Source organism: Anarhichas minor, unplaced genomic scaffold (genome assembly GCF_050575085.1).
Source record: "Anarhichas minor isolate MPS153535 unplaced genomic scaffold, ASM5057508v1 ptg000058l, whole genome shotgun sequence".
Taxonomy (NCBI): domain Eukaryota; kingdom Metazoa; phylum Chordata; class Actinopteri; order Perciformes; family Anarhichadidae; genus Anarhichas; species Anarhichas minor.
This window is the reverse complement of record NW_027466504.1, coordinates 8,532,709-8,560,385: the sequence shown is the minus strand read 5'-3', so window position 1 is coordinate 8,560,385 and position 27,677 is coordinate 8,532,709. Positions and strand designations below refer to the sequence as shown.

Below are 27,677 nucleotides of genomic sequence, written 5' to 3'. Positions count from 1 at the left end.
AGAAGTTTATGATTGGCTGATCGAGGAGAACAGATCCACGGTAAAATGTACGAATTCGTCCTACTGGTTTGGTCTCACAATACAGAGAGAAAAACTACAACCCCCAGCTTTATAACACGTGTGTGTTCGATATGTATTACAGGCCGTCCCGGCAGGACGTATGTGTGTTTCTCCAATTTCATCACAGGCCGGAAGCTTTTACCGGGCAATGTAGAAATGCAACTGCAACACACAATGCGCGAGGCACCCCACCGACTCTGCGCGTGCTCTGTTCCGACACCGAAGCATATATAGGTAGCTCATTACAACTAGCTCGTGTTGAAAAGTGTCTGTATAGTGCGCAATAATAGCGGCGTTAGCTTAGCATAGCATCCTGTGAATTGGTCAGTAACACACGGACCTAACAATAATGTGAAAGTGTGGATTTGACAGTCATATCGTGTGCCTTAGTCGTCCAACTTTGAAGTGGAAGTTTTTTATTTTGAAAAAGAAAGAAATGCTGAACTGTGGTTTATTGTCGCCTTTATGTTAGCCTGCTAATGCTAGCTAACTAGCAGCCTGGCTAACAGGAAAACAGGACCGGCATCAGCAGACTGACAGCAGCCAGGTGGGTGGAGTTAAGAGCTCTGGAGGGTTTGTTGTGTTAAATGTTACAGCAGCATTTTAGTTTTCAAGCTCCGCTGTGTATGTGTAATCTGGGTCACTGTGTAAATCTAAATTATTTAATTTTGTCGTTCAAATTCAGAATTAACAGTATGCACATTGTTAACATGATGGGAGAACTTGTCCCTCCTTTAAATTTAACTTTTAACTCTACATTACCTCTTTGGCTGAATTTCAATATCACAACATTTTGAATTGCAAGTATGAAATATACATATAATTGAACGTAGTAATGGTTCTATTTAAAAGTGAAATTGACATTTAAAATTGGAAACAACCTAGGTTATGATAATTCTAGTTAGGCACTTGTTGCAGACAATATGACAATAAAAGTGTTTATTTGATATATCTGTTATATAAAATAATGTAAAAGGTGTAATTATACTGCACACACTTACCAGTTGCAGGGCTGTGTTAGATGGTACAGTGCCATTAAACTAGTAACTATCCACATACTATGGTGTCAGCTGTTTATAAGCCATGATGACTCGGTACATAATCTGTGACGTCTTCCTTGTATACCATTGTACCGTCTCTTGGTTGAAATGGATTGCATCATTGTGTTTTATGATGGAAACTATCTTTGCAGTCTGATAATTTGATTATATTGTGAGGCTTCACATCAGCATTTGTTCACAAGCAGAGCTACAGTGAATGGTAACTTTTTATATATATCATTTTCTCACGGTAGAGGTTTTACACTTTTTTGATAGATGTCTCTGATGTGACAAAATCTAAATGATCTACTCTGGGCCTTTTTATGAAATGAAACCTCAACTGCTGTCTTATGCAATGAATAAGTGATTTTTATTTGAGTGATTGTGAGGGATATTTCTTATGATGATCACTAGCTGTCACAGACAACCCAACCTTTCTATTTTTATTGCTACATCACGAGTTTCTGTGATTCACCAGGAATATGATTGTTTTAACTTATCCAATCATGTGATCAGCGTGTCACGATGCATAAACGGATTTCGTGGCTCAGCACATGCGTCTGACACACATTGCATTACATCATGAATCCATTTTTATTAGATTTGTCAAAACCTTTTATTTCCTGGTTTTGTTTATGAGTAAGCATTCCTTTTGCATTTTTCTTAGCATTTCCTGTGTCTCAATTACGTGCTTATTTAAAGGAAAAGTGTAACAAAGGGGTAAAACTACTAATGCACTAATGAATAACCAAACAGTCCATGTGTATTAAGCTGCTAAGTGTGTAGCAGCATTTTGCAGTTATGTCTCTGATGTCATTTACACTAAGATACTCTTCAAGTCTGACATTGTTCCCGTCATGTCAACACTCCTTTCTGCAATATTGTCAGTTGAGACGATGTCAATTGTTTAACTTTTTAATGTTCTTTTTCCTCCAATACAGATTTGTGTAAACCAGAAGAAATGGATTGCAACGCGGAAGCTGCTTCTGAGCGAATTCTGCTGGAACCATACAAGTACTTGTTGCAACTACCAGGTGAGTCTTTCTCCATGTCAGTGACTGCAGAGAGGTGGACAAGATGTGTGTGGAGGCATGCAGACATGCAGCTAAAAGGTCATTGAAAGCAATATACTGGTGATGAGTCCTAGAGCTACACTGAGCCCTGACCTGCTCAATTACTGCTAGTCACATAGCATCAGCAAGATGCCTAAAATAATGAGTATGGTGAAAGGCTTCAGTGTACACACAGCAGACATGCAATGCCTGCAAGATGAAAGTTTTTCATTGTGTTGATCCAGTCTAATACCTGGTGTTATTTACTTCTGTGGTATTAAATTCCTCCATTTTGATGTATTCAGTTCAGTTTTTAACCAAAGTACTTTATGTTTTACACGATGCATTTTGAACACGATCACGACAACTGAGCAATGTAATACTTATATTACAAATTTCTAATTTGGGAGCAGCATATGTTCTCACTATGTTAAAGGTGCAAAATTCGATATTCGGAGCCGAGAGATTGCCTCCCACGGCTTCAACATGGCGATGGCTGAGCCGGCAGCTCCGAGCTAACAGTGCTGACGGAGCTAACGGTGTTCACCTGACGGGGAACCGAGTGTGTCGGTCGGGACGACGTTATCGGCTGCAACCACTGTTTGAGCTCAGTGCAAAGCTGCAGCTAGTGGGGCACGCTCGCATGCACGAACATGCACTAAAAGGCATGCGCGGCCGGTCCTTCTATGTAAACGAAGCACAGAGAAGCTCGAACTACAACACACAAAGAGGAAGAGCAACTTCATTCTCTGCTCAGGTAGACATTACTCCACTATATCTTTACATGGCAACTATTTGTTTGCAGCTACAGAATTTTAAAAGATGTTAGGCTACGTGGTTCATGCCTAAATAATATGGTTTCCATTTTATTGCAGATTTGGTAGGCAATGTTTTTAAACATTCGGCATATTAGTAATCGATTTGTCATATTGGTAATCTAGTGTTCTTATATATGAGGCGGTATTTCACACATTCATGATGCAACATGGTAATAAAATGAAACTGTTTTAGAATTTTAATACCCAGAAATCCGCAAGCTGTGAATCATTGTTTAAAATCCCTTTTTGTGTAATATCTCCTGAGTGCACACTCGCTGCTGTTTAGGAGACTTCTTTATTTGGTTCTTCAGCTTTGATTGGTCACTTTTTGTCAGTGGAGAAGTGACTGACCTAACATGAGAGCTTCATTTTGGGTAAATAGAACAAGTCCTTAGGGTCTCCGTAAGTTTGGATGTTTCCTCTTTTTCAGTGTCACTGTGCCATTCAGGCTCATAAGATTATTTAAGGAAAATTCCAGTGTTTTAAACCTTTTTGTGTTTTTGTTACAGTTTTGGCAAACGTATCTATAGGACAAATAAGTTTAAGGTATTATTTAGACTAAAAGACACAGTTTAAACTAACAAATGTTTATAAATGGCAGACTATGATTGTGTAAATCAGAAGATTTAAACTATTACTGCCCATCTAGAGAATGATAAATCTGACTTAATTACATGTGTGTAATCTATTAAATGAAAGTGTTGCTTAGAGGAAGATACCTTCTTACTGCTTTGATTCAAAATTATGTTTTTATATTTCTTTTTTAGTCCGTTTCACACCGCCGGGGTTACAACCAAAAGAATACAACTAAAATATTGTCATCCACGCCATAAGAATACATCCAAGCAACACTCACTTAACGGAATACACACCTGTACTTACAGTCAGATCTATAATTACCTGTAGTTATAGCGGCAGAAATTATGACATAAAACACCGGTTCTAAAACAACGTAGTTTTCTTTTTGGTTTGTTTGGTTCGGCTTCTCTTGGAATTAGGTACCACCCACCAGCTGTGTTAATATAGACTTCAACAAAGTGTGCATTTTAAAATATCAGTGACAAAAGCAACAATAATCATTGTGAAGGATGCACTTACTTTTTCCTTTGCATACTCATGCACATGTCTTTGACTCTTAAAACTTACACTTTTATTTTTCCGCACTCTTCTCAGGAAAGCAGGTGAGGACGAAACTATCGCAAGCATTTAACCACTGGTTGAATGTTCCAGACGACAAACTGCAGGTGAGGAATCGGTCATTTCAAGCCTCTTAACATTCAGCGTTGTCTGATGTTTGTTGTTGTGGACAGGTCCAGAAACGTGGAATCATGCTGTGCTCACAGGCAATTTATTTTGTAATGCAACCAGAGTTTGTGTCAGATGAGTTGTTTCTGACTGAATGTAAATGTAAAGCCTGGATGTAGAGCTTAGAGCATCCATGATGTATTACAGGAGGTTACTACAGCACAAGTGACCCCATTATCATTACACGTAGTCAATCGATTAACTGTTTTTAAAAGATGAATCTGGGGTTTGACTGCTTAAAGGCACGGTCCATCAGCTCGTTGCAGACCTCTGAATAGCGGCCCACATCACTTATTTTGTAAAGCAGAGCAATCAGAAAAGGTCTGGTGTTGCTCTGGCTTTTTAGCCATCTGGAGGAACAACCAAGTCCTTCACAGGCTTTGCATGTTTGGACTAAAGTTGATGCGAGTAACAATACCAAGCTGTGTGAGATCGGGGCATCTGATGTTGCCTTCTTCAGTGTTTCAGTGCTGATAGCGATACGGCGGGATATCAGTATCGGTGCATCTCTACAAAACTATGTTTGAAAGAAATAAAAAACAAAAGGAAAGGAAAGTAAAATAATGCTAGCCAATACATGCATCAAGGTTTTCAAAATAAGTTTTCATGAACCCAAGAAGATGGGAGACAGAATATTTGCCAGATTATAGGTTTTCCATCCTCTCCCACTTCTGCTTTTAAAGAGTTGCAGATTGCTTCTAATCATGATGGATTTTGCCTCAACTGTGGTTTGTTTTGTTTAGTGTTTATAATATTGGTATGTTTTGACAGATTATAGTGTCCATAACTAAAATAATGACTTGTTTTGGTTTTAGGGACTTGCCTAGCGACAGGTGCAAAATTATTTAAAAAAATCCGTTTGTGTAAAGCTTAACTGCCAAAATGTGTGTGGCCAAATTTACTGAAAAACACTATTTTAATTTTCATTCATATCAACTGCTATTTGTTGTCTGAGTGCTCAGAATGTCATTAGGTTTGCACTTTTAAGTTTGATCGAAAAAGGAAAACGCCAACATGATGCTAATCACTGCATACAAAATGACATCCGTTGCATTCGCTGTTGTTTCTAATCCAATGAGTATAATGGAGCGAGTTACCAGGAGCTTTTGTTCATTGTGTTACACGATATAAAATGCATTCAACACTGTGTTTGGGAAGTGGGATGCTTCTGCTACAGTGAGTATGATGACCTCTCTAGCTTTGAAGAATTCAGTATTCAGGTTTAGCTTGTTGAATGAGAACGTGTAGGTCATGGTAGCACATCTTTTACTGTACAGTGTATTCCAGATGGTGGGCTGAATGGTAGTGAGAGGGGAATATTCAGCAGCATTCAGGGATTGTTTGTTTGTGTATGTTAAGACATAATCCACCGTAGCCACTGAGACTTCATGTGTTCCTCCTGATCACCTCTGTGAGCAAAGGATTAACAGACGTACGCCTCCTCTCATCCATCCATTACAGTGTTGTTGTTGTTGTTGTTGTCACACATTCTTGGATGCTGCCTGATTCAATTCCAACAGACATATTGAAGTGCATGTACAGATAGCGGACTGATTGGCAGTCCTGTGTTTCCTCAGTCAGATTAATTTCAAATGAGCTATTTAGGATTTATTGGTTTTATTGAGCAGGACCCTCGCCACTGTCACCCTAGGGAGATCAGGCCATTGACCTTATTATACTGATAGCATTACAGTTGCAGTGGCTGAATACTTGTCCAGTAATGATAGGATGGAGACTGTATTTTCTGAATCTACATGTCTTTTGCAGTGCAGAATGCTAAGTGCTGAGCCTGTCAGGTCTCATTAGGTTTGCTGTTCAACAGGTTTCCCTTTGTCCTGAATGTTTTATAAACCCTCCCCGAGCAGAGGATTCATAGTCCTGCAGCAGAGCTCAGAGGTCATACTCTGTCTCCTGTGGTCGATTCCCCTCCCAGTGCACAATAACAGCTCCCCCCCTCTGAGACGACTGGTGTCAGTCCTCAGTAAAAAACAGACTAGGTGAGTAATGAAGTTGTCAGTCTCGTCTGACGAATTATTTAATATTAGTAATCTGTTCTGTCATGTCACATATTTAATCACAGCCTTCACTCTGCTACCAATACAGTGAGCTGCGCGTCTTCAAATGAATTCATTCAATTTGCGAAAGGAATAAAAGGAGCGACTCAGCATTCATTTTTGATTATTTTTGCTACGTTTCTTGCCTGTGAAGCACTGACATTATCATTTCAGGAGCACATGTGCTCCTCGGGGCTAGAGAAGACTCCTGAGAGTTTTGGGGTGACTGATCAGTTTCTGATAAGTTGGCAGTTCATATGGCCGACACTAATATGCAGATTGTAACCAAATCCCCCAAAAAAACAAATTCATCTTCAGACAGAATTTCCTTGTTTGGCATATCAAAGAGCTTTCTCCCCCTCTGTCTCCCTCCATGTAGCAGCTCTGTAAACTCCCGCTGAACCCCTCTCAGACTGAGAGCACTCCTCTTGTCATCATTAGCACACTGCTGCCAAGAAGTCTCCGCCATGGAAACAACCGTGCCTTCAGATAGATGGAGGCAGTAGCAGTGCCACGCTGTCTCATTCAGTTGACAATTATTATTCTTCTTTTAAGTCAAACCCCACATCTGCGCTTCACTACAGAACTGTTGGTGGAGGTTTGGGGGACCCAGTGGCCTTGCGACCTTCAGCGGACTGGCTTCCTTCTGTTCTCTGTGACGATGTGGAAAGCTGAGCTTTGATATACGTACTTTATATTATGTCCTGACGTTATTGTACCGTCAGCAGTGACAGGTGGAGACTCCACCTGTAATGGAGCTGAGATACTTCATCATGAACCCTGCACAAAGACGGAGGAATAAACCTGGAGTTAAATGTGTCAATACTAGGCTAACCGGTACATTTCTGTTTTTGAGCAAATGCCGTTCTGTATTGTCAAGAGGACCATCTTGAGCGGGAAGCTAGAGGTTGCTGTCATTGGCTTTATGTCAACGTTAAGCCATCGTGTATCTGTCGGTTCACAGATCCGTGCTGTCAGAGCTTGTGTCTGCGCTGGCCTTTAGTAATATCTCAGAATGAGGGCAGTCCTCGTCCTCCTGCAGTTTTTAGAAAGAGGCAAAGTTTAATTTGACTCTTGGACATTTCCCTTGCCAAATGAATCTAGAAAACAATTGGTCCCATTCATCAAATGTGGACTTTGGTATCTGAAATGGACAGAGCATACTTAGAGGTTTGAATGTGACTCTAATGTAGCTGCCTCCATCAGAAAATAATGAGAAACTGGATTGTAGGGTTGGCACTTCAAATATGAAATGGAGCAACTCATAACTGCTGGATAGTATAATAATACAAGTTATCCCTTTTTAAACCGGTCAAACATCTGGATACAGCCTGTAATGTGATGGTTATTATTACACGAAGCAGATTAGAAGTTGTGACAACAGCAGATTGTACAGCAGTAAAACCTGGACCAGGCTAGACGCTACATTCTTAATACATTTCTATCACAGGGGTTTCCCCAGGAAATGGTTTAGCTGCAGTAGTTAGCAAGACAGGTCCTGACGCATCATCTCGTGATTAATTTAGTTAGTATATGAAATTATAAACAACCACACTCATTAAATATAGGACATAGGAAATAGCTCCTCCTGTTTTATTTCATTAAAAGAGCATATATATATATATGTATGTATGTATGTATGTATGTATGTATGTGTGTGTGTGTATATATGTATATATATGTGTGTATATATATGTGTGTTTATATATATGTATATATATATATGTGTGTGTATATGTATGTATATATATATATGTGTGTGTATATGTATATGTATATATGTATATGTATATATGTATGTTTGTTTTAGTTTTATGATGACTATGATTATCCTGGTTTCCCCACACACCATCAAAAACAATACAAGTCAATTGATGAAGACAAACAGGGACACAGCATCAACAAACAAGATTTTAAATAACCATAAATCCCAAATTAAACTGGTCGGACATCTGCCATATTTAGCTGTATTTGTTCTTGATGAATAAGAAAGCATTTTTGAATGACACAACCCAGTAGACGTGGTGGTGTATCGTGTGGGATGGCCATGTCAAAACCTTGGCCAGACATCATCAACAGCCCTGCAGCCTGACTAAGAGGGACGACTGTCGGCGCTAACCACTGCCAGTGTATGTGTGAGAGAGACAGGTTCATGCACATTACTGACTTGTCTGTTTCAGAGTTGTTCCCCCTTAATATATTGGACTCGGTGCACTTGTTTGTTGTGAAGCTTTCCTAATGGATCACTGATTGTAGCTTCGGCAAACAAAGTGAGTTTCTGCATCAGTTACGGCTGGTGATAATCAATGAGGTCTTGCGGAGCTGTGAAGGCACTCGGCACTTAAATGGCGGCATTATACAGCGACAGTCTGACTCATTTCTTTACTTGGAGACACTCAAAGTGCAGAACTTAAAGAAATGCTGCCGCTTGTCTTTAGGTTTGATAACTACTGTATTTATCTGATGATTGTGCCCTTCGTCCTTTTTTTCCTGGCAGGGAATTGTAATTCATAGAGACCACTTTTTGCAATGAGCCGTTGAATCCTTGAGTAAGTTTTTGGCAATATTCCATTTTCCCCTTCATGTGTGCATTCATTGTAGCTTTACCCCCCCCCCCCCCCCCCTCCCCCCCTCTCTCTTGTAAGTGGCTCACTGAGGTTGCAGGGTGAGCAAGTGTCGGGACCCTGCTGAAGAAAAGGTTGCGTTTGGCGGATAAACTGCTCAACTGGCCCGGCCTTGGCCATCTGCCGGACCCACTGAGTCTCTCTTTGTGCTCCCCGGCCCCATACAAACAGCTTTCATTACCAGGCCACACCACTTGTCTTTTAAATCAGCGGCGCACTACAGCAGGCTGCACGACCAGCTTAAGACAGCAGACCTTGGCTGTTTAGTGTCAGACGTAGGCCTGAAACTAAGCCATTTTTGGATATTGAAAATGGCTTCCTGCTGGTGGACAGAGGACACTAACCATGGCTGTTCACCAATCTGTTCATTGTCAGCATAGCCTTTGATTGTCCTACTGTAATAAAGCTTTTGGAGCTTGTCAATACACTCGTCATATATGGCTACGGAAGAGTACACAGCCCACATCAGTCTCTCTTTGGAGGAGGTGAACGTGCGCTAAGCTTAGTATTGTCACCTGTAATTTCCTAACTATGTGAATAGTGAAAAGTGTTGCTCTCTCTTGGGCACGACATCCGAGTTCTCAGAGCAGACCAGATAAAATCCGCGGTCCTGTCTATCTGTGATTGTGAAAGGGCTCCAGTCCAGAGTTTATCTTTGCTGAACTCTTCATTCTCTCCGATTGACTGCCTGCTTTGTTTCAACAATTTTCTTTCTGCTGACAGGAGTGTACACATGGCACCCTCTGCTGTATACCAGTTGTAATGCATAATTTACTCAGAGCTCCCAGAGAACCTGTTCCTGTCTGTCTTACGAGTCGGGAGTAGGAGAAGGAAGTTTTTATCAGCATAAGCATCGTTGTTACAGTTCCTAAACGTTTGCACAGCACAACATGAAGGCATGACTTACTATGAAATGGAAAAACGGATGCGACTGCACAATAATTCTCAAAATACACATTGTTAATTTCTCGTGTAATGATCACATTTGTTTTTCAGGTGATCATCCAGGTGACTGAAATGCTGCACAACGCCAGCTTGCTCATAGACGACATCGAGGACAGCTCCAAGCTGCGGCGGGGCTTCCCCGTGGCCCACAGCATCTACGGCATCCCCTCCGTCATCAACTCCGCCAACTACGTCTACTTCTTGGGGTTGGAGAAGGTGCTGACCCTGGAGCACCCCGAGGCCGTCGGAATGTTTACCCGGCAGCTGCTGGAGCTGCACCGTGGTCAGGGCCTGGACATCCACTGGAGGGACACCTACACCTGTCCCACCGAGCAGCAGTACCGCAACATGGTGCTGCAGAAAACCGGCGGGCTGTTTGGCCTGGCCGTGGGCTTGATGCAGCTCTTCTCGGATTGGAAACAGGAACTGAAACCGCTCCTGGACGCACTAGGCCTGTTCTTCCAGATCCGCGACGACTACGCCAACCTGAGCTCCCTCGAATACAGCGAGAACAAGAGCTTCTGTGAGGACCTGACCGAGGGCAAGTTCTCTTTCCCCACCATTCATGCCATAACGTCTCATCCGGAGAGCACCCAGGTGCAGAACATCCTGAGGCAGCGCACGGAGAACATGGACATCAAGCGATACTGCGTGGACTACCTGGAGAAGGTGGGCTCGTTTGCCTACACCCGTCAGACTCTGCGGGACCTGGAGGCAGAGGTCTACCGCCTCATCCGGGAGTTTGGGGGAAACCCTCAACTGGAGAGCCTCGTCAAGCACCTCAGCAAAATGTACCGTGAGGCTGAAGCCACGGCAGAGTCCAGTGTTGAGCCACAGTCCGGCCAAATCCACTGACCTCCTCCACCTTTCACTGCTACACGACTCGCATGCTAGCCCTGCACACTCTACTATCACAGAAGCTTTGCTAATACACAGATGCAGATATACATATTCCCCAAAAAGCTCAACACACATGCATGCATGTTACATTCACAAACTACTTAATGAGTCACAATTAATAATCAAACTTGAGCTGTTTAATCCTGATTGACAACGTTGGCCGCATTCAGCAGCTACGAGACCACAAAAACAAATGTTGCCTTTCTCTCTTTTTTTGTGCTCGATGGCGTCCTTCAAGTGTTATTTGTTATTTGTACTTAATAAAGTACACATCTCCAAGTTTTTGTATCTGAATTGTAGCTGTTCAGTCTGTAAAATAAATAATAATAAAAAAAGAAACTCACTTCCTACGTTGGTTTTATGTCTGCTGTTCTGAAAAAGATTAACAAGATGGCAACAAAGCTTAAAAGCCTTCCTTTTGATGTTCACTGCAGTGAATATAAATGTATTCTTTATGTTTTGCCACCAAATGAAAACTGTTTATCTAGAGCCGAGTGAATGCTGGGTGTTTTATTTTATTTTTTATCTGAAGTCCCTGTTTAACATAAGATGTCTCCAGTGTATGATGAGTGATTTGCAGACCCTCAGTCATTAAGCCTCCAGACTGCCAATCCCGTAGAAGAGACCTCTGCAGCTCGATTGCCTGCTTGTTATGTAACGTGGCGGCATTATATGCAAAGCAGTGCTAACGCTGTTGATGCTCGGCTTTATATGGATACTGGTTCATTGCAGACTGCGTTTCTGTCTGCTTCAGATCCAACACAGCTTGTCACATGCATATCATCAGGGTGACTTAGTTATATGTGTGAGTAGGATGCTGTAAAGAGCTTTTTTCATCTATTGAATAAAAAACCCTTAAAAAGATAACCTGTGGACTTGTCTAACTTTTAGGCAAAAAGCAGTTAAAGATGATGGATGAACTTGACATTTTATATTTGAGGAATATAAGATGTCTGCTCATCTCCAGAGATGAGCAGCACCATCTACTGAGCTCATGGGTGTACTTGTAAATCATGTTACGGTAGTTCTAGGCTTCTTCCCCCACTGGACCTGATGTCTGTATTTCTGGTCAGGCTCCCAAACATTGACTCTATGTACACACACACACACACACACACACACACCTGACACACATGGCTCCACCATTGCAAAACATGAGCCATCATTATCTGCAGTGTGTGTAATCGTAAGCCTTTCCCTTGTTGCATGTGTTTATTTTGCAACACAACTGATACTTTTGCAACTCCATGCTGAATAGTTCAGGCTGTGAGGCGCAACTGCTGATGCAAGTTATTGCACAGCCCTCCTTTTGAGGAGCCCTGACTGAGCGCTCACACAGGCAGGTTGCTATGGACGGTGGCTGGTGTTTGGGCTGAAACACAGGGCGCTATCTAAATCCTGTATTATCAGCCACTTCTGTTGAGTTGTTCCTCAGCTGCGGAAAAAGTGGACGAAGGCTTATCGGTCCCAGACAGCTTTGTTGACTCACTGAAGCTCTTGACATCTGCAATTCAATTAATTGTGTGTCGCTCAGATTGAATTGTGGCTTTCTGAAAATGCATCTATTTATCAAAATGTCAAATTTCTTGAAAAATCTGTGGAACCGGTGCCTCTACTAATTTTTCAGCTACAAGTGCAGGAGAATGTGATGCAAATGCATTTTGGATTTGATAAACAGCGGCGACGTATGAAGTGGCTTTCGCAGAGCTGACTTAAGTCTATTACAATAATCAAAGCCTCTCGTGGTTCTCATTGCTTCCATCTCTGGGTTGACTCGATTGATTTGTCTCCGCCCACAGTGTCTGAGTTCTGCTTGAGAGTTAAACAGAATCTCTTTTGTGTGAAGAGCGACACGGCTCACTCACTGTCTCCCTCATCGTCTGCGAGCTTTGGATTATTTATCACGGGGATGCGCTTTACGCTTTTGTTGTGTTCGGGAGCGCTCGTATAGATATTTCATAAATATTCTTGTGGCAACAACAACATTTTGAAATCCTCATTGCTGAGAATGGAAATAGATGCGGCTTAACAGATTTCAGTTGTTTTTTTGGGGGGGGGGGGGGGGGGGATTCTGCTGAATTGAAATATTACTTATTTGAGTTTATTCTATTTTCTTTTGTTTTTAATATGTATTTGGGTAGAGTTGTCTTAGATTACTGCACCTTGCTTGTCAGTCCCACATATTGAAAATACCCCCAACGAGTACATTTTATCCTTCTATAATAACCTCTGAAGTAAACCATGAAGAGGACTGCTGCTTACAGAGCACCTTAAACTGGTCTACACATTGAACCGATGATGCTCCGTGATGGTACCAGATGTTTTAAAGGATCAATCATTTGCTCCCAGCTACATTTAAGAAAAAAGTTGGATGTTTTTTTTATTATTCTCATGAAAAGACCAAAACCCACTATTGCAACTCATAAATATACACTTTCATGTTTAACAAGGCTGAGAAAACTGCTGGGTACTTGTTTTACTGTTTTCAGCTGTGGATTCATGCTAGTGAGTAGTGAGGATGATGTGCAAGTAATTCATATGAAATAAAACACAATGCTCTTGGTAATGAAGCAAAAATGTCACCCATTGCAACAGTGTGGCACAGCAATGTTTAATAAATACCTCTATAGTCGCTATAGCTCTATAGTCCGGAAAAATAAGCTAAATCAGATTCAATTCATTGTTGGTTTGGTCTTCATTTGTTGACAAAAAGAAAAATATAGAATATCGACACACTTGTCCTTTAATATCACTTGATCCACTGGCTTATTAAAAAGCTTCCTTCAGTTTACAATATTCCTGCCAGTGTGGGTTATCATATTCATGTAACTTTTCCCAGAATAACACATGTTCTCATGCATAATTCTGCCAGCACTCACTTGTTTGTGTAAACCTCAGTGAGCCCTCATGTTCCATTGGGGATAAAGAGGAACAACAAAGTACGCACTTGTTTCCACCTGCAATCACCGTTGGCTGCATGAAACTGTGTTCTTTGAGTTTAAAACCCCTGATTAAAGGGGAACACCAGCTAGTTTACCCATTAAATTCAGTTTAGGCTTTATCCGGAGTACTAAGCCAGTGACTACAGTTGTATGATATTGTTAGGGATTATATTTAGGCCTTTATTAGTCCAGCTGGAGGATGACAGGAACAAGGAGGTTTTGAGGGCGGATATCATGCAGCAAAGAGCAGCGTTTCGGAATCGAACCAGAGCCGCCGCCAGGACCCAGTACATAGAGGAGCTCTACCTCTCGGCGTCATCCCGCTGAAGGAACTTTGTAAAGCATGAGAAACCGGGATGATGTCAGCAGGGTTATCTCGGCTTAGGTTTAGTTATTCCAAATGAATAACAGAACTCCTGTAATACAAACTGGGACATGGGGTTTACAATATGCAGACATTTACCAGAATCTAACAAAAGATGCTTTTGAGTTGCATTATGAGACGTTTTTCTAACTTGACCCATACCAGGGAATGAAAGTCAGGACATCTCTGCCTGTGATGCATCAATTGTTACCATTCTTTTTAAAAAATCGCTCTCCCAACCTTGTGCAAGTGCAATGCCAAATGGCTGAAGTCAAATGCTGAACTGGGAGCAAATGGATTACTTAGCTGACATTATGACACTTCTCCCATATATGGTGTTACATCAGATGATTGAGTCGTTTCCAAGATTCTCATCATCAGACCAGTGAGCTAATTCATGATCCTCTTAGACCAGAATAACTGTCAGTAATGGTTCAGTAATAACTGAATGACTAATTATCTTTCACAAACACTATCAGAGTAAATCTGCCATGTTACTGCAGCAGGGCTCGAAAGGGCTTATGAAACTCCACGATTCACCCAGTATATTTCCATCACTAACGACGTGTGTAATTATGTGTACTCTCGAATAGCCAACCTTCTACTGAATGTGTCATCTGCCAGATCCACAATGTCACACAGCTCTGTGTTCTGCAAATGTTTGCAAAAAGTGACAGCCGTAACCTTAGCAGGCTGAGACACTGTAGCCGCTATGGAGAGAGAGAGAGAGAGAGAGAGAGAGAGAGAGAGAGCTGTGGGTGCGATTTTAAATTGGGAATGAAAATGTCGCCCCATCAGGGCATAGTTGTCTAATAATATCGCCTCATTCCTGTGAATCAGAATCCGTCAGAACTACTGGTTTTAGATGCCGGGTGTCATGAATAAATTATTTCCTCCTCGTTTTAGTGCACACAGAGGAGGAGGAGGAGGAGGGGGGGGGGGGGGTACAACACTCAGCAGACTGTATGCTCTTCTTTAAGTAGTTTAATCCATAAATGTACTGTATGTTTCCACAGTGCTGTCAAATAAGACACATTATGTACCACACATGCCCTCACTGGTAGTAGCACATAATCTATAGTTTGGACTTTTGCTTAAATAGTTAATGATATTCCGAATGGTCTGCAACAGAGAGTCCCTACCTGGGATACTGGCAATAACAGCGTAATTTAGTGGACACAGGAGACATATTGGAATCATGACTGCACGGGCAGACTGACGGAGCCTGCTGCAGTATAATATGAGGTTTTCTAAAAGAACTCTGATGCTAGTTTTTGTCTACTAACTATACTATGACTTTTTTTTCGACATACTATACTATGACTTTTTTCACTTTTTTCGACATACTATACTATGACTTTTTTCGACATACTATACTATGACTTTTTTCGACATACTATACTATGACTTTTTTCGACATACTATACTATGACTTAAAAAAAATGTAGACATACTATACTATGACTTTTTAAATTATTTTCGACATACTATACTATAACTTTTGTACTTTTTTCAACATACTATACTATCAGTTTTGTATTTTTTTGACATACTATACTATGACTTTTTTCGACATACTATACTATAAATATTTCGACATACTATACTATGAATATTTCGACATACTATACTATGAATTTTTTGACATACTATACTATGAATATTTCCACATACTATACTATAAATTTTTCGACATACTATACTTTGACTTTTTTGGTTAACATAATCAACTAAAAGTAATGGATTAATAGTTCAAATAATTAACCAAAGGTAATGGATAAGTAGTTTCAATAGTTAACTTAAAATAATGGGTAAATAGTTGAAGTAGTTAACTAAGTAAACGATAAATAGATGAAATAGTTAGCTGAAAGTAAAGAATTAACTGTAAACATTGGCAAACAATTGCATGAACAAATATAACAATACACACTTTTATCGTGTCTAACAGCATCCAGTTTATAATCCATTCGTAAGAACATGTTTGGAACATGCTGAGTGCTGTTCATTGTATTTAAACTCATTTGAGGAGACGATGGGAAACTATAGACCAAAAAATACTCTAGAACACTCAATGGTAGACACGTAATTGTCTACCATTGAAACCAGACATGAAGAATATAGGACTCAAATTTGTAATGTCAACATATTCTTGTGTTCAATCTGCAGAGCAATGAGTTTTAGGAAGAGGTGAGACTCGAGATGAAAAGGATTTTATAAATACAATTAACTCAAGCGCTCAAGTTATTTCTGTTTTCTCAGCGCAGTGCTCGTCAGAGGCTAAACGGATGATTGCACTTTCCTGGCAAAATATTAATAGAGTGAAAATAAGTCAGTGGTTCAGGGAATTGTACTCTCGATGTCTCTTGGAAAAGATTACACACTTGCTTAAGGGCAGATGATTCAGAATGTGTGGGGTTTATTTATATCAAACATATGGATGAATCAGATATTCTTACTCACTAAGCTGAGATCTTTTCATTACCCCCTGCTGTGTAGTCAAAATACTTTTTTTGTTGTTGTGATCACTCTTTAAACATCCAGCTTTGGGAGAGACTTCATGCTCACAAATATTGATCTCACACAGAACAAAGGAATTATTGAGTGGCGTTCCCCTTTGACGCATTATTTCACAGCATTTTTATTCCTTGAAAATATGAGGCAGTAATCCGCAGAATAGTACTCTCCACATGATGTACAGTTAATACCCCTCATTGTATATTGGCAGCAAATGAGGTGAGTTGAAGTCTTAAAAAGTCGCAAACAGCTAAATTTACATGCCTAGACAGAGGCTGCAATTTATAGGCAAACATTGATTTGATTTGATTGGATGGGTATGAATGAGAGAACAGAACTCATACACACCAACAGAACCAAGGAGGCAGGAGATTTGAAGCATATCTCTTGAAATAAACAATGCTGATAATATATAAATTCTACATAGGTGAGTGACAATATCCCCACAGCGCTCATCAAAGTTCAGACCACTTCAATAACTTCGTCTTCAGAAGCACTTGAGCTGAGATGAGAGGGAGCTTTCCCCCCCCCCCCCCATCTGCGTGTTATTTCAACACTTCCCTCTTGCTTCACATCGAAGGGCTTCGAGTCAAATCACCGAGAGGCTGATGGGGGGGGGGGGGGGGGGGGGGGACTGCCGTCCTTATCGACGTAGGAGAGCGGAACAGATGCAGATATGATTTTTGTTATAATGCAGCTCACTGAAGGAGCAGCGGTGAAAGGATAAGATCGGGAGGCTGAGGAGAAAGAGGAATGGCAGGTATGACAGGCCAACGACTTGTATTATCCCCAATTAGTAAAATACTCAGCATCATCTTTCACTATTTACCACAAACATAGAGAAAGGCTAATCTAACTCCAGTGACTCAATCATAACATGGCTAAACTTTAACAGACAAACAAATCACTGCAGGCTCATAGAAATCACCACATTTACTTAATTCCAAGAGGTACAATGAGTACGAGTTGAAGGCTGGATGTGTTCAGTGCTGATGATTCGACATGAAGGCGCGGCTCAATTTGGGGCCAACAACACTCCACGGGTTTCCCCGTTCATCATTCCAGCGGCGTCTGAGCCACTGTCTCAGGAAAACAATCCCCAATAGACATCAAAGTGATTTCATATTCCTTTCAAGTTGAAGAAGCCGACTTCTGTAACAGCACGAGCAAAGTCCGTTTGCTGACTGAGCAGCACTAACGGCTAAAACAACGCTTCAGGCACAACATGGATCCAACACAGAATCAGCAGCCCCCGTGACTTTTCCGTGCGCCGCGTCACCAAAAAAAACAAACGAGGAAGTCATTCATCTCTCTTCAGTGTACTTTATTACCTGTGAGGAGGGTTTCATAAAAGCAGTGTTAAACAAGTGTCTTTTTCACAGTCACTCCGACTGCTTGCTCAAGCTCCAAAATATTTTGTTGCAAACACGCTTATTCAAATATGTGTGGATATCACAAGTGTTAACATACATACAGTGTGACGCCTAACAAATACAGTAAGGCCAGATCACTATTTGCACAACGACACTTACAGTTCAAACTGTGTGTGTGTGTGTGTGTGTGTGTTTGTGAGAACGCTTGTCGTGACTCTACAAAAAGGTGAAGAGGGTGAAAAGCTCGAGACAAGAATTTACAAAACATAGCAATGTAAAGCAGTCACTCCATCAAACATCCCCTTTAAACCACAAGGTTTAAGTCAAGTATCAGGGTGCCAATAATTACAATATTACAGAGTACTCAAGTCTTACAGCAGTGATTGTTTACATGAGGACCAGCACATGCTGGTACTGCAGATGGTTCTTGTCCTTATCACATAACTAAAGCTTTTAATCCAGACGTTGTGCACATTAAAAACGTCTTCAGTGGAACAGACAATCTCAAATATAAGAACTGAGTTCATGATACAAATGCTGACGCAATGCTACAGCTGCATGTGAGTATTTAACGTATTCTGAAGCTGCAACTGTTTTATGACGTTGATGTGAATATTAAGAACCTGCAATGAAATCTAAAAGCTTTTAAGATTATTTCCCCACAAGAAGTCCCCACATTTCAAAACTCGAATTGTTTCATCATAAAATTGTAACTGATAAAACTCTGAAACTACTCAGTTTGCATTTTACCCACAGCGCCGTGTGGTGAGTGTGAGTCACATTTAGTGGCCCCAGGGACAACCACAGGGGTCTCCACAGGCCCTCTTCCTGTCCCAGAGGGTGAGCAGCTCCTCGGCGGTGTGTTGGGGTGACGACAGCATGTCCAGGTAGCACTCTTTCTCACACAGCCAGCCGGGGTCCTAGCAATAGCAAAAGGGGGGCAGGACAGTGGCTGTGTTAACATGCACAGGCTGATTTGGTTATTAGCCTCACACTCGTCATGGTCTTTTTAGGTTCAATTGTTAACATGCACCTTTGATACGCTGTCATCAAAAGATGGCCTCTAGTTTAGTCTCCCATAGTTCTACAATTTATCTTTCTCCGGTCCAGTTAATCTTGTGTGTCAGTCACTTGTAGAGCACTTTGAACTGCACCAGCTTGTGTAAAAGAAGCAATGCAAGAGAGCTGGTTCGATAACCCACACTAAAGTTATCGTTCACAATATGAACTTTGATTTAACAAACTAAAACCACAACATTGTAAAAACCACAACGCTCGTAAAATTGACTTTAGAGGCCAATATTACAATTCAGAGAAACATCTTAACAGTTTTTTTTTTATGTTTTCCCTTTCAATTGATGTTGCATCTTAAACTATGTCATAAAATCGTAGATGTGCGTCTCCTTCCTCGAGAAACACATATTGTATACATGGTTACATTTTCCACTATGACTCCTCTTCTTTTCCTAACAATTCCTAATGTCAGACACTGAATGCGTATCTCATCCAGATAGATAGCGGACCGTGAAAACACCGGGGACAACGCTGGAGCGTGTAGGACTTCATCTTTCTATCCCTGACAGTCTGATAAATTGTATTCCACAAATACACAGAAATATGTACCAAACCAAATCATCTGTGATCATGGCGCTTCATTGGATATGCAATTACCTGATATTTCTGTGGTCCAACAGCTGCCATCCATATCCCCATGCTCACATCTTCTCCCTGAAAACAAGACAGCCAGGACAGACTCCTCTCATTATATTCACGATTATCTGCCTCCATGCCCCCAGTCTCTTGTCCTTGGGTACTCTTACCTGATAGGCCTTCAGTTTATCTGCATTGCTGGCGAGCCACTGGACCAGGTCACGAGAGACCACGTAGCCCGAGCCGCAGGCAAACGCCGGGTACGCTGGACTAGCGTACTCCAGCTCCTGCCACTTCCCAATGCGGTCCACTGCCCAGCTCTGCCTGAAACTGGGTCAGGACGGGAGATACATTATCATCACATCCCGTCTCCCTTTCAACGGACCCATCATTTGTTTTGAGTCTTTCATCTCGAGTTTAGCTGACACGGTGCACTGAAGTTAAGTTGCAAACACAAGTGGACTAAAAACACCAGCAAAATATACGTCGTCAACAGGATCAGTTTGTACTTACTTCCCCCACCAGAAATTGCTGCGCTTGAGACCCTTATGGTCAATTTTCATTAATACTGAGTCCACGTCGATGTAACAATCATCATCAGTCTTCAGCAGCAGGTTAAAGTCAGCGTTTCCCACAGACCTGTCGGAGAGGGAATTTGCAACCTTTATTAAAGCCCACCTTCTGATTTTTGGCAATATCCCAAAGTGGATTTACATTCAAATATCACCGAGAGTGAAGGGCAGCAGGTCTTGCAACAAAATAAAAATACTTGCCAAAGCTTAAGACCACTCTGTCTCTTTCGCTACCTGATGACTCACAACTATACTTTTTCCGACTGAGTGATTGCAATCGTGTTTCTAACAGCGAGACATTTTGAGGCGACGACACACTTTCGTTTCAGGCTGCTGATTTCCTCAGAGGGCCCGGGCAATTTGGAGACAGGGAATGGAGTCATTAGCACTTGCCATACCATTTATAGAACTGAAGCAGTTTGGAAGGCACGTTCCTGTAGGTGTCGACCACGTCCACGAACACCATGTCGCCGTGCCTGAGGCTCTCCTGCTGCAAGGCGGCGTCCTCCTGCCTCAGCCTGGAGGCGTGGCGCTCCATCCTGGCCGGGCGGCCCCGCAGGAGCCCCGACAGGCCGTCTTCATCTGACACAGGTGTGTGTGTGTGTGTGGGGGGGGGGGGGGGACATAGGGAGAGGAAACAGGACAAATTAGGCAAAGAGTTTTCTTCCAGAATGAGATTTTTAAAAGTCACATTCACTTTTGTTTGGATACATTAAGGCACTTTTGAAGGATGATAACTTAAATGACTGGCTGCCAAAACAATCAAATACAATTGTAACATTTTACAGAATGGACCGTTGGTTCTGTTTTCAGAGGTATTGGATGCTATTTGTTTCCCCCAAAAATGGCTACAAATCCGCTCCCAGATAAACTCAAATGCAAACGCATGCAGGTCTATCAATAATGCAACACAACAGGGTAGAGAGGAGAAAAAGAAATGTGGTTTCGATTTGGCAGGCATGAAATAGGAAAAGGAGGTGAAAAAGTAGCTAATCTCATAACCTGCAGGAGAGAACAATGGTTTTATTTTATTTTTACACAGGGACTCATTTTACAAAGGTTGGCTCATTTGATTTTGATCACACTGTTTTCATTAAAAAGCTCCGACTTAATTTCTGTTGCTGGACCAACCGTAGATAGTAAATGTGAACCCTCCAGCCAAACCAGGAAATCCAAGCGCACTTCTATGAGGCAAGACGCCCTCTGCGATCTGCAATTCAAGAAAACAGCAAAACAAAAAAAAAAAAAAAAAAAAAATGTATTTCCTTCACTTTGAAACTTGAAAGGAAATATTCTGAATACATTTATTGATGATTCCCTGTCGGTACATACAGATGAGATCTTGAGGACTCCTCCGCCATCATTGAGCTGCACAGAGGAGTTGACCGTCGTCAATCCAGCAGAGGCCATATTCTCCCAAACCAGCGTCCCCTCAAAACCCTGGATGAACAGCAGACGTCTCATTCTTTGCACATGTAGCATGGTGTTGTTCTGTCAAGCCCTATTTAAACTGAGCAACATTATACTGTACACTGAGCAGTATAGCTACCGCGGAGGACAGTGACGTCATGCCCTCTGTACAATTTCATTATTGCTTATTCATTGTCATAAGATTAACTTAACACCCTGAAGATCTTGTTTTTGCTGTGGTTTAACTTCTCACTTTGCAGCAGTGATGTACAGATGTACTCCGGGACCCTGTGACATCACTACTGGGTGTGGTTGCAGGTGCAACAAAGCACATTTTTGATGATGGATGTGCAAAATAAGCTTGAAACTTTCAACCAGAGACGGCAGCAAAACACTGCATTTTAACCTTGTGTTCCTCGCGGAGAAGGCTTTGAAATAACATTTAGCATTTTATTTTCTGCTGGGAAATATTGAAGTTATTTTCCTGAGATGCTTCCGGGAGAGAACTACGCATAGTTATCTGTTACCAACTCTAGGAAAAAATAAGAGATCAATTCTGAGACACTGGAGTGATTTTAGATACAGTTTAGATAGTTGTGTTCAGCGTACGGTCTTTGAAGGAACTGCATTATTTAAATAGAACTTGCAGAAAATATATTTAAACAGTTAAATGTAAAAGAGCTAAATAATTTAAACATTTGGAGACTCTTCTTTGGAGGGGTGGGTGTCGGTCGGGGGGGGGATTTGACTCATCATCTCGGGGTTGTCGGCAGGATATTAGAGATGCATGTGAGAAACTGACCTTAGGCAAGATGAACTGCTCCACTGGTTTGTACCACAGCCCGCTCACCATGGTCCCTGTGCTGATGGCACTGAAGCGAGCAGTGACCACAGCCTCCTGCAAAAAAATAAATAAATCACGAGTTGCAAATTTCCCTTCACCTAAAGTGAATACTACACCGCAGACTGTTCAATTAAAGAGTTTCAGTTTGAGGCAGTAAAAAGCACCGGCAGCACCGAGTCCTCCAGCTTCCCCCAGGCTGTGTATCCACCAGAAGCACAGCGTACGGGACACAATATGCTCAGAGGTGGAGGTTCTGTTACCTCCTGGTCCAGCTGGAGAAGCTTCACCGTCACATTGCTCTGAAGCTCTGGCTGGGTCCCGCTGGGAAACACCCCGAGCCTGGTGATCACCACCGGGTGGAGGACCTTGAAATCCAAGGCGATGGCCGACACGTCGGAGGGGGCGAGCACCGAGGGGTCAGACACCCTCACGATCTCTATCTCCGCATCCCGGCCTGCCACTGGCACAGAGGGGATGGCAGAGGTTACCGCACGAGCACACATTACATTTATTACAATCCCAACATGCTGACCGTCTCTTTCCCGTGATGAAGACGGAGTGATTCGGGGAGAGGGCGGGCGTTCAGAGAAGAAGGCAGACTCTGGTCAAAGCTACACCATCAGCACTTTGACAAGCCGGTTCTTGGGACCGCCGGCTTCAAAGCGAGCCTGTGCTCGTGAGTGTGGTTTCTTAATTACAAAAGAGCAGTTTATTACCCAGGAGATCAATGAAAAGATCAAGGCTGTTAAAGGGAAGCAGGCCTTTTTTTTTTTTACTTGATGCATTCTACACAAGTTCTGCTGCTCACTTCCAAATGAAGACAAATTAGAGGTGAAGAACACGGACAAAGAGAAAGCAGCACTTTATCAAACCAAATGTTTCTCACAGTGACTGAGTGGAGTTGACCTTCAGGGTTTTCCCAGTGTGTGTGTGTGAGGACATCTATGATTAAATATTCCTGTGCTCACCACATGATTAGTTTGTGCTCTCTGTGTGAGATTGCTGGTTTATTCTGGTGAGAAAAGTAATAGAACTTTGCATGAATCATAAATAATTAACAGCAAATTTACAGTTATTTACTGAAATGTTTTGACTAGAGCTAAAACGATTAATCAAACATTGTTAAAAAAGGCTTTATATTAGCCTTTCAGTCTCAAAATCATTAAGATTTTGACTTTTGTCTCTCAAATACAAAACAAACACAAGAATTATTAAAACAGAGTCTGAGAGACAACTTAGCATTCATCTTACCGTAGTCCCAAAGAAAAATCCCTTGTGATGAATGCAGCACAAACATATTTCAACAACAATAAATTGTGTGCTTAACGTGTGCTTTGACCTGAATCCTAAATCAGGTACCCAACGGTGTTTAAAAGCAGCCGCTGTCTCTTTCTCTTCCAATCACAACGAGCATCTCGCTGCAAAGCCGCCCACCCGCTATTCTGAAGCAAATCACATCAACACTTACAGCCATTAACGCGGCGGAGAGCGGAGACTAAAACGTCACCGTGACCCTAAAGGCCGCCGCCTGAAAAAGCCTATTCTGATGAGCAGTAATTGTGTTTTCATGAAGGCGGCTAACAATGAACCGGCCGGGGGGGAAAGTAGTGAAATGGCTGCATTGAACTGGCTCTGTGAAGGGTGAGAGACATAACAATGACTGTGGTTGTTCCTTCTGACAGAAAGCCTGTTCAATTGTTTCCTACATGGCGCGTAAGTGTTAATACGCAGCTCTAGTTACAGCTGCAGCAGCTGGGAGAGATGTCTGCTTTGGCCTTGGGCATGGAGAGGATAAAGAATGGTGTCCTTGAGCTGTGGGTGAACATGAATAAGGTGTTTTACTTCTTTTCTGAATATGCATTCTTTCATTCTTTCAACTTATTCTGCCTCCGCTCCACTATTGACGACTGCAGAACCAAGCAACAGATTGCACACGGAGTATCTTTCCATATTGCAGCTGCCCCCTCATCAGTGGGTGAGGCAGATCATTATTATTATCGTCATTAATATTAATATTTTACCTGGCTGCGTGAAGTTCAGGAGGGAGCAGGAGTAGGGATCCTCTCTGTCCTCCTCTGGAATGGGACACCCATGTTCGCCCACGATGAACTTCACCCCCACTCTGAAAAATAAGCAATTTTATTTGCATTATTAGTCTGTACGATTTCTAACGCTTGTCCATCTTATCCGCCCTCCGTTGCCATGGTTACAGAGGGTTGCTTAAAAGGTCATCGCACCGTATCTTTGCTCCGATCGCTGAAATTAGAAGGAAATGGACCAAAAAAAAAGAGGAAAAAAGGAATGAAAGAGAGAACAATATCGGCCGCTGGTCAGGTGAAGGTAAAAGGGTCGGTGGGGCCAGTCAGTGATTTGCTGACAGCTGCAGGCTTTATTTCCACCGTATGAATCCGTCCTTGAGAAAAACAAGTGTTGAAGTTGGAGCTGCACCCTACAGACCTGCGCTGGTAGAGAGGGTGATCTCGGAGGTAGCCCAGCCAGGTCTCCCTTATCGCTTGTCGCAGTTCGTAGTGGTGTCTCGCTGACAACACTCCCACCAAAACTTCATAGAAAGGGAACGATTCATCTGCATCGGAAACACAAAGACATGCTGAAATATTGAAATGGTACAACAACAACAGGACGTCATTTCTTATTCAGTGAGGAGGATAAAATAAGACACACAGATGGTGACGATGATGATAGGGCAACAATCAGACATCAACAAAATAATACAAAATAAAAATCACACTTTGAGGAATGCTTGATGTGTGCTTCCCATTCCTCTAATATTTAGTTTGAGCTGACTTACTTTGTGATGCATCCTAGAATTGACATCATGAAAATTGTCTTCATGCATCAAAAGGTGGTTAAACTATATAATTAAACTATATTCCTCCTGATCATAAGTGATGGTCCGTGTGAAAGCAGCGCAGGGATCCGCAGTAGTAACAGGACAGACATGCTCAGCTCGCTTCGGTCTGTTTCCAGACGTTAGACTATCCCATCAACGCCCAACACTACTGAAGTGTTACAGTCACATCATTCCTCCCCAAAACAGCACATATGAACACACACACACACACACACACACACACACACACACACACACACACACACACACTGCAGTGCAGTCACACAGTCTCACGAGCGAAGCACAAACTACCTGTTCCCACACAAACTAACAAACAACAACAGACACACCGGGGCGGTAAAAGCAAAGTTAGCCAGCCGCTCGGTCGGATGTTAAAAGTTGCGAGGCTTTGAGGAGGTGAAGCCCGGGGATTGTGGTAAAAGAAAAGTACCGGAGCGTGTGTTGTTGTCCAGCGGCGTGGAGGAGGGTCGTTGTGCCAACCACAAGTGCACCAGGACGGCGACAGCACAGGGCAGCAGAATGAGCGCTAGCCTCCGCATGGACGGAGCCCTTCATTCAGCCGGAGCAGCCTTCAGCTTGAGCGGCGCGGAGCCTCTTCCTGAGCCGCACGGCACTGCACGGTGTGAGCCGCTCCGTGTGTGCGCTCGATTTCAGCTCCGCAGCTCTCCGCCGGGCTCTCACCACTACCTCATGTCTGCCTCCGCTGCTGGGAGAGGGCAGCCAATGGGAGACGTGGAGCCCTGCCGCGGCGCACTCTGGGAGATGGAGTTTGACGCTCTCTGGCCAATCAGAACAGTTTCGCGAGTTAGAAGGTGCAATAAAATATGAATATAAAAGTTGGTAAGGATATAATTGAACTCCAGATGCAATAGTTTGTCACTATTATTGTTATTAAAAATCGTTCTCCATATATAGCTCCATAGAAAAATAGATCACGCCACGCAGTTTAACTTTCCACTCAAACGGCAGATAAGTAAACAGCATATTTTAGTAAGCACAATAAATAGTTAATCACGTGTCCTCAGAATTAAAATGAAACATTAAAACATTGATTAGAGCTACAAACAGTATCTCTGTGGCACATCTTCCCATGTTTATCACATAATGAAGAGTCGTTTTATTCTAGTCAGTTAATTTCCAATTGAGTGGAGAAACAGAGCAGAGTAAAACATGAACATAATCATTTGAACCCAATAACACCCAGGTGACACGTTGCAGCTTTAAAATTAGAACACAACTTTAAATCTGTTACCCTGCGCTGCTCGTGAATCATTTAAGTGGAATCTATTGTGCATGGAGGAGGGTGTTTGAGGAGGATTTCTTCTGACTTTGAGAGCACCAGTGTTTCTCCTGCAGAGGAAGAGGGGGCCACGCCATCAAAAGAGCGCCTGCTTCCATGCTTGTAAGAATGTAATTTGTACTCATCTTAATGGAGTTCCAATGTTGCATACATGTTATTCAAGAAATCTTTACCACCTCTTTAAGGGAAAAAATATGATTTAATGGGAAACACTGGCATGCAACGCACTGTACGCCAATGTTATGAGTAGAAATAGTATGCTGCGAGTGTAGATAAATGATCTTATCAGGAATTATTACTATTCTCATGTATATTTTGCATACACTTTGGGGGCAGCACAGATTCTCCATATTAGATAACCTACTGCCCTGGGGATAATTACTTTCCTGTGCATTATATCATTCTTTCTGGAGTCATACTCATACTCATTACAATGATTTATTTCTCTCTCTCTGCAACACGTTATTCATTTGAAAGAAAAAGACTATTCATAGCATCGTCAGGATTGCTTGAAACACAAACTAACATCCTGCTCTGCTGCGGAAATCTAACCCTTGTCTTTTTCTAGTTTGTTGTTGACATGCTCTCAACTCTGAATTAACTTTTTATTTATTTGTCGAAACTTGTTTATTTATTCTCTATTCATGTTATTCCAATTCAAGTCATTTTTGTTTTTCTCTTTTCTTTTGCAGGGTTCAGAACACACAGCACTCACTCAACTTGTTTTGGGATCTGTATAGATTTATTTTTATCTAGTCAGGTCCCATCTGAGAATCATACCACATAATATTAAGACTTCTTGAATTTCTAATTTTAGTTTTTGGTACATAAAAGTTGTTGTCCTATCCAAATTGAGGGTTCAAGGACAGGAAAGGAGCTGTAATAGTAATACTCACTTACAGCCCCTGAAAGCTTGGTGTACAATTCTAAATATTTTACTTATTTTCTATAATCTCAATTAGCCATGGCTAAATGACCGACATTTAGGAAAATAAACTTACAAACACTAAAGAATTCAGCTGAGATGCTTGATTGGGA

At 41.9% G+C, this 27,677-nt stretch overlaps 2 protein-coding genes across 7 annotated transcripts; one reads left to right on the top strand and one right to left on the bottom strand.

Annotated features, from left to right (window-relative positions):
* The first annotated feature begins 99 nt into the window (after positions 1-99).
* ggps1 (geranylgeranyl diphosphate synthase 1) lies at positions 100-11,665 on the top strand. Of its 5 annotated transcripts, none has more exons than XM_076076992.1 (5): positions 100-294; positions 2,042-2,134; positions 4,144-4,214; positions 6,098-6,272; positions 9,950-11,665. In XM_076076992.1, the coding sequence occupies exon 5, from the start codon at positions 9,971-9,973 to the stop codon at positions 10,751-10,753; it is 783 nt and encodes a 260-aa protein (XP_075933107.1). In that variant the 5' UTR covers positions 100-294; positions 2,042-2,134; positions 4,144-4,214; positions 6,098-6,272; positions 9,950-9,970; the 3' UTR covers positions 10,754-11,665. The 5 variants fall into 5 exon arrangements, with proteins under 5 accessions (XP_075933107.1, XP_075933106.1, XP_075933104.1 ...); XM_076076991.1 differs by lacking the exon at positions 6,098-6,272 and adding an exon at positions 2,589-2,909 and having other exon boundaries at positions 102-294; XM_076076989.1 differs by lacking the exon at positions 6,098-6,272 and adding an exon at positions 533-607 and having other exon boundaries at positions 102-294.
* A 6,260-nt stretch (positions 11,666-17,925) lies between these two features.
* On the bottom strand, positions 17,926-26,037 carry b3galnt2 (beta-1,3-N-acetylgalactosaminyltransferase 2). Of its 2 annotated transcripts, none has more exons than XM_076076986.1 (12): positions 25,770-26,037; positions 24,925-25,051; positions 24,489-24,589; positions 22,632-22,927; positions 22,426-22,521; positions 21,546-21,653; positions 21,345-21,423; positions 20,612-20,795; positions 20,155-20,280; positions 19,812-19,971; positions 19,663-19,719; positions 17,926-18,911 (listed from the first exon to the last, which is right to left on the bottom strand). In XM_076076986.1, the coding sequence occupies exons 1-12, from the start codon at positions 25,876-25,878 to the stop codon at positions 18,774-18,776; spliced, it is 1,581 nt and encodes a 526-aa protein (XP_075933101.1). In that variant the 5' UTR covers positions 25,879-26,037; the 3' UTR covers positions 17,926-18,773. The 2 variants fall into 2 exon arrangements, with proteins under 2 accessions (XP_075933101.1, XP_075933102.1); XM_076076987.1 differs by having other exon boundaries at positions 22,728-22,927.
* Positions 26,038-27,677: the final 1,640 nt, after the last annotated feature.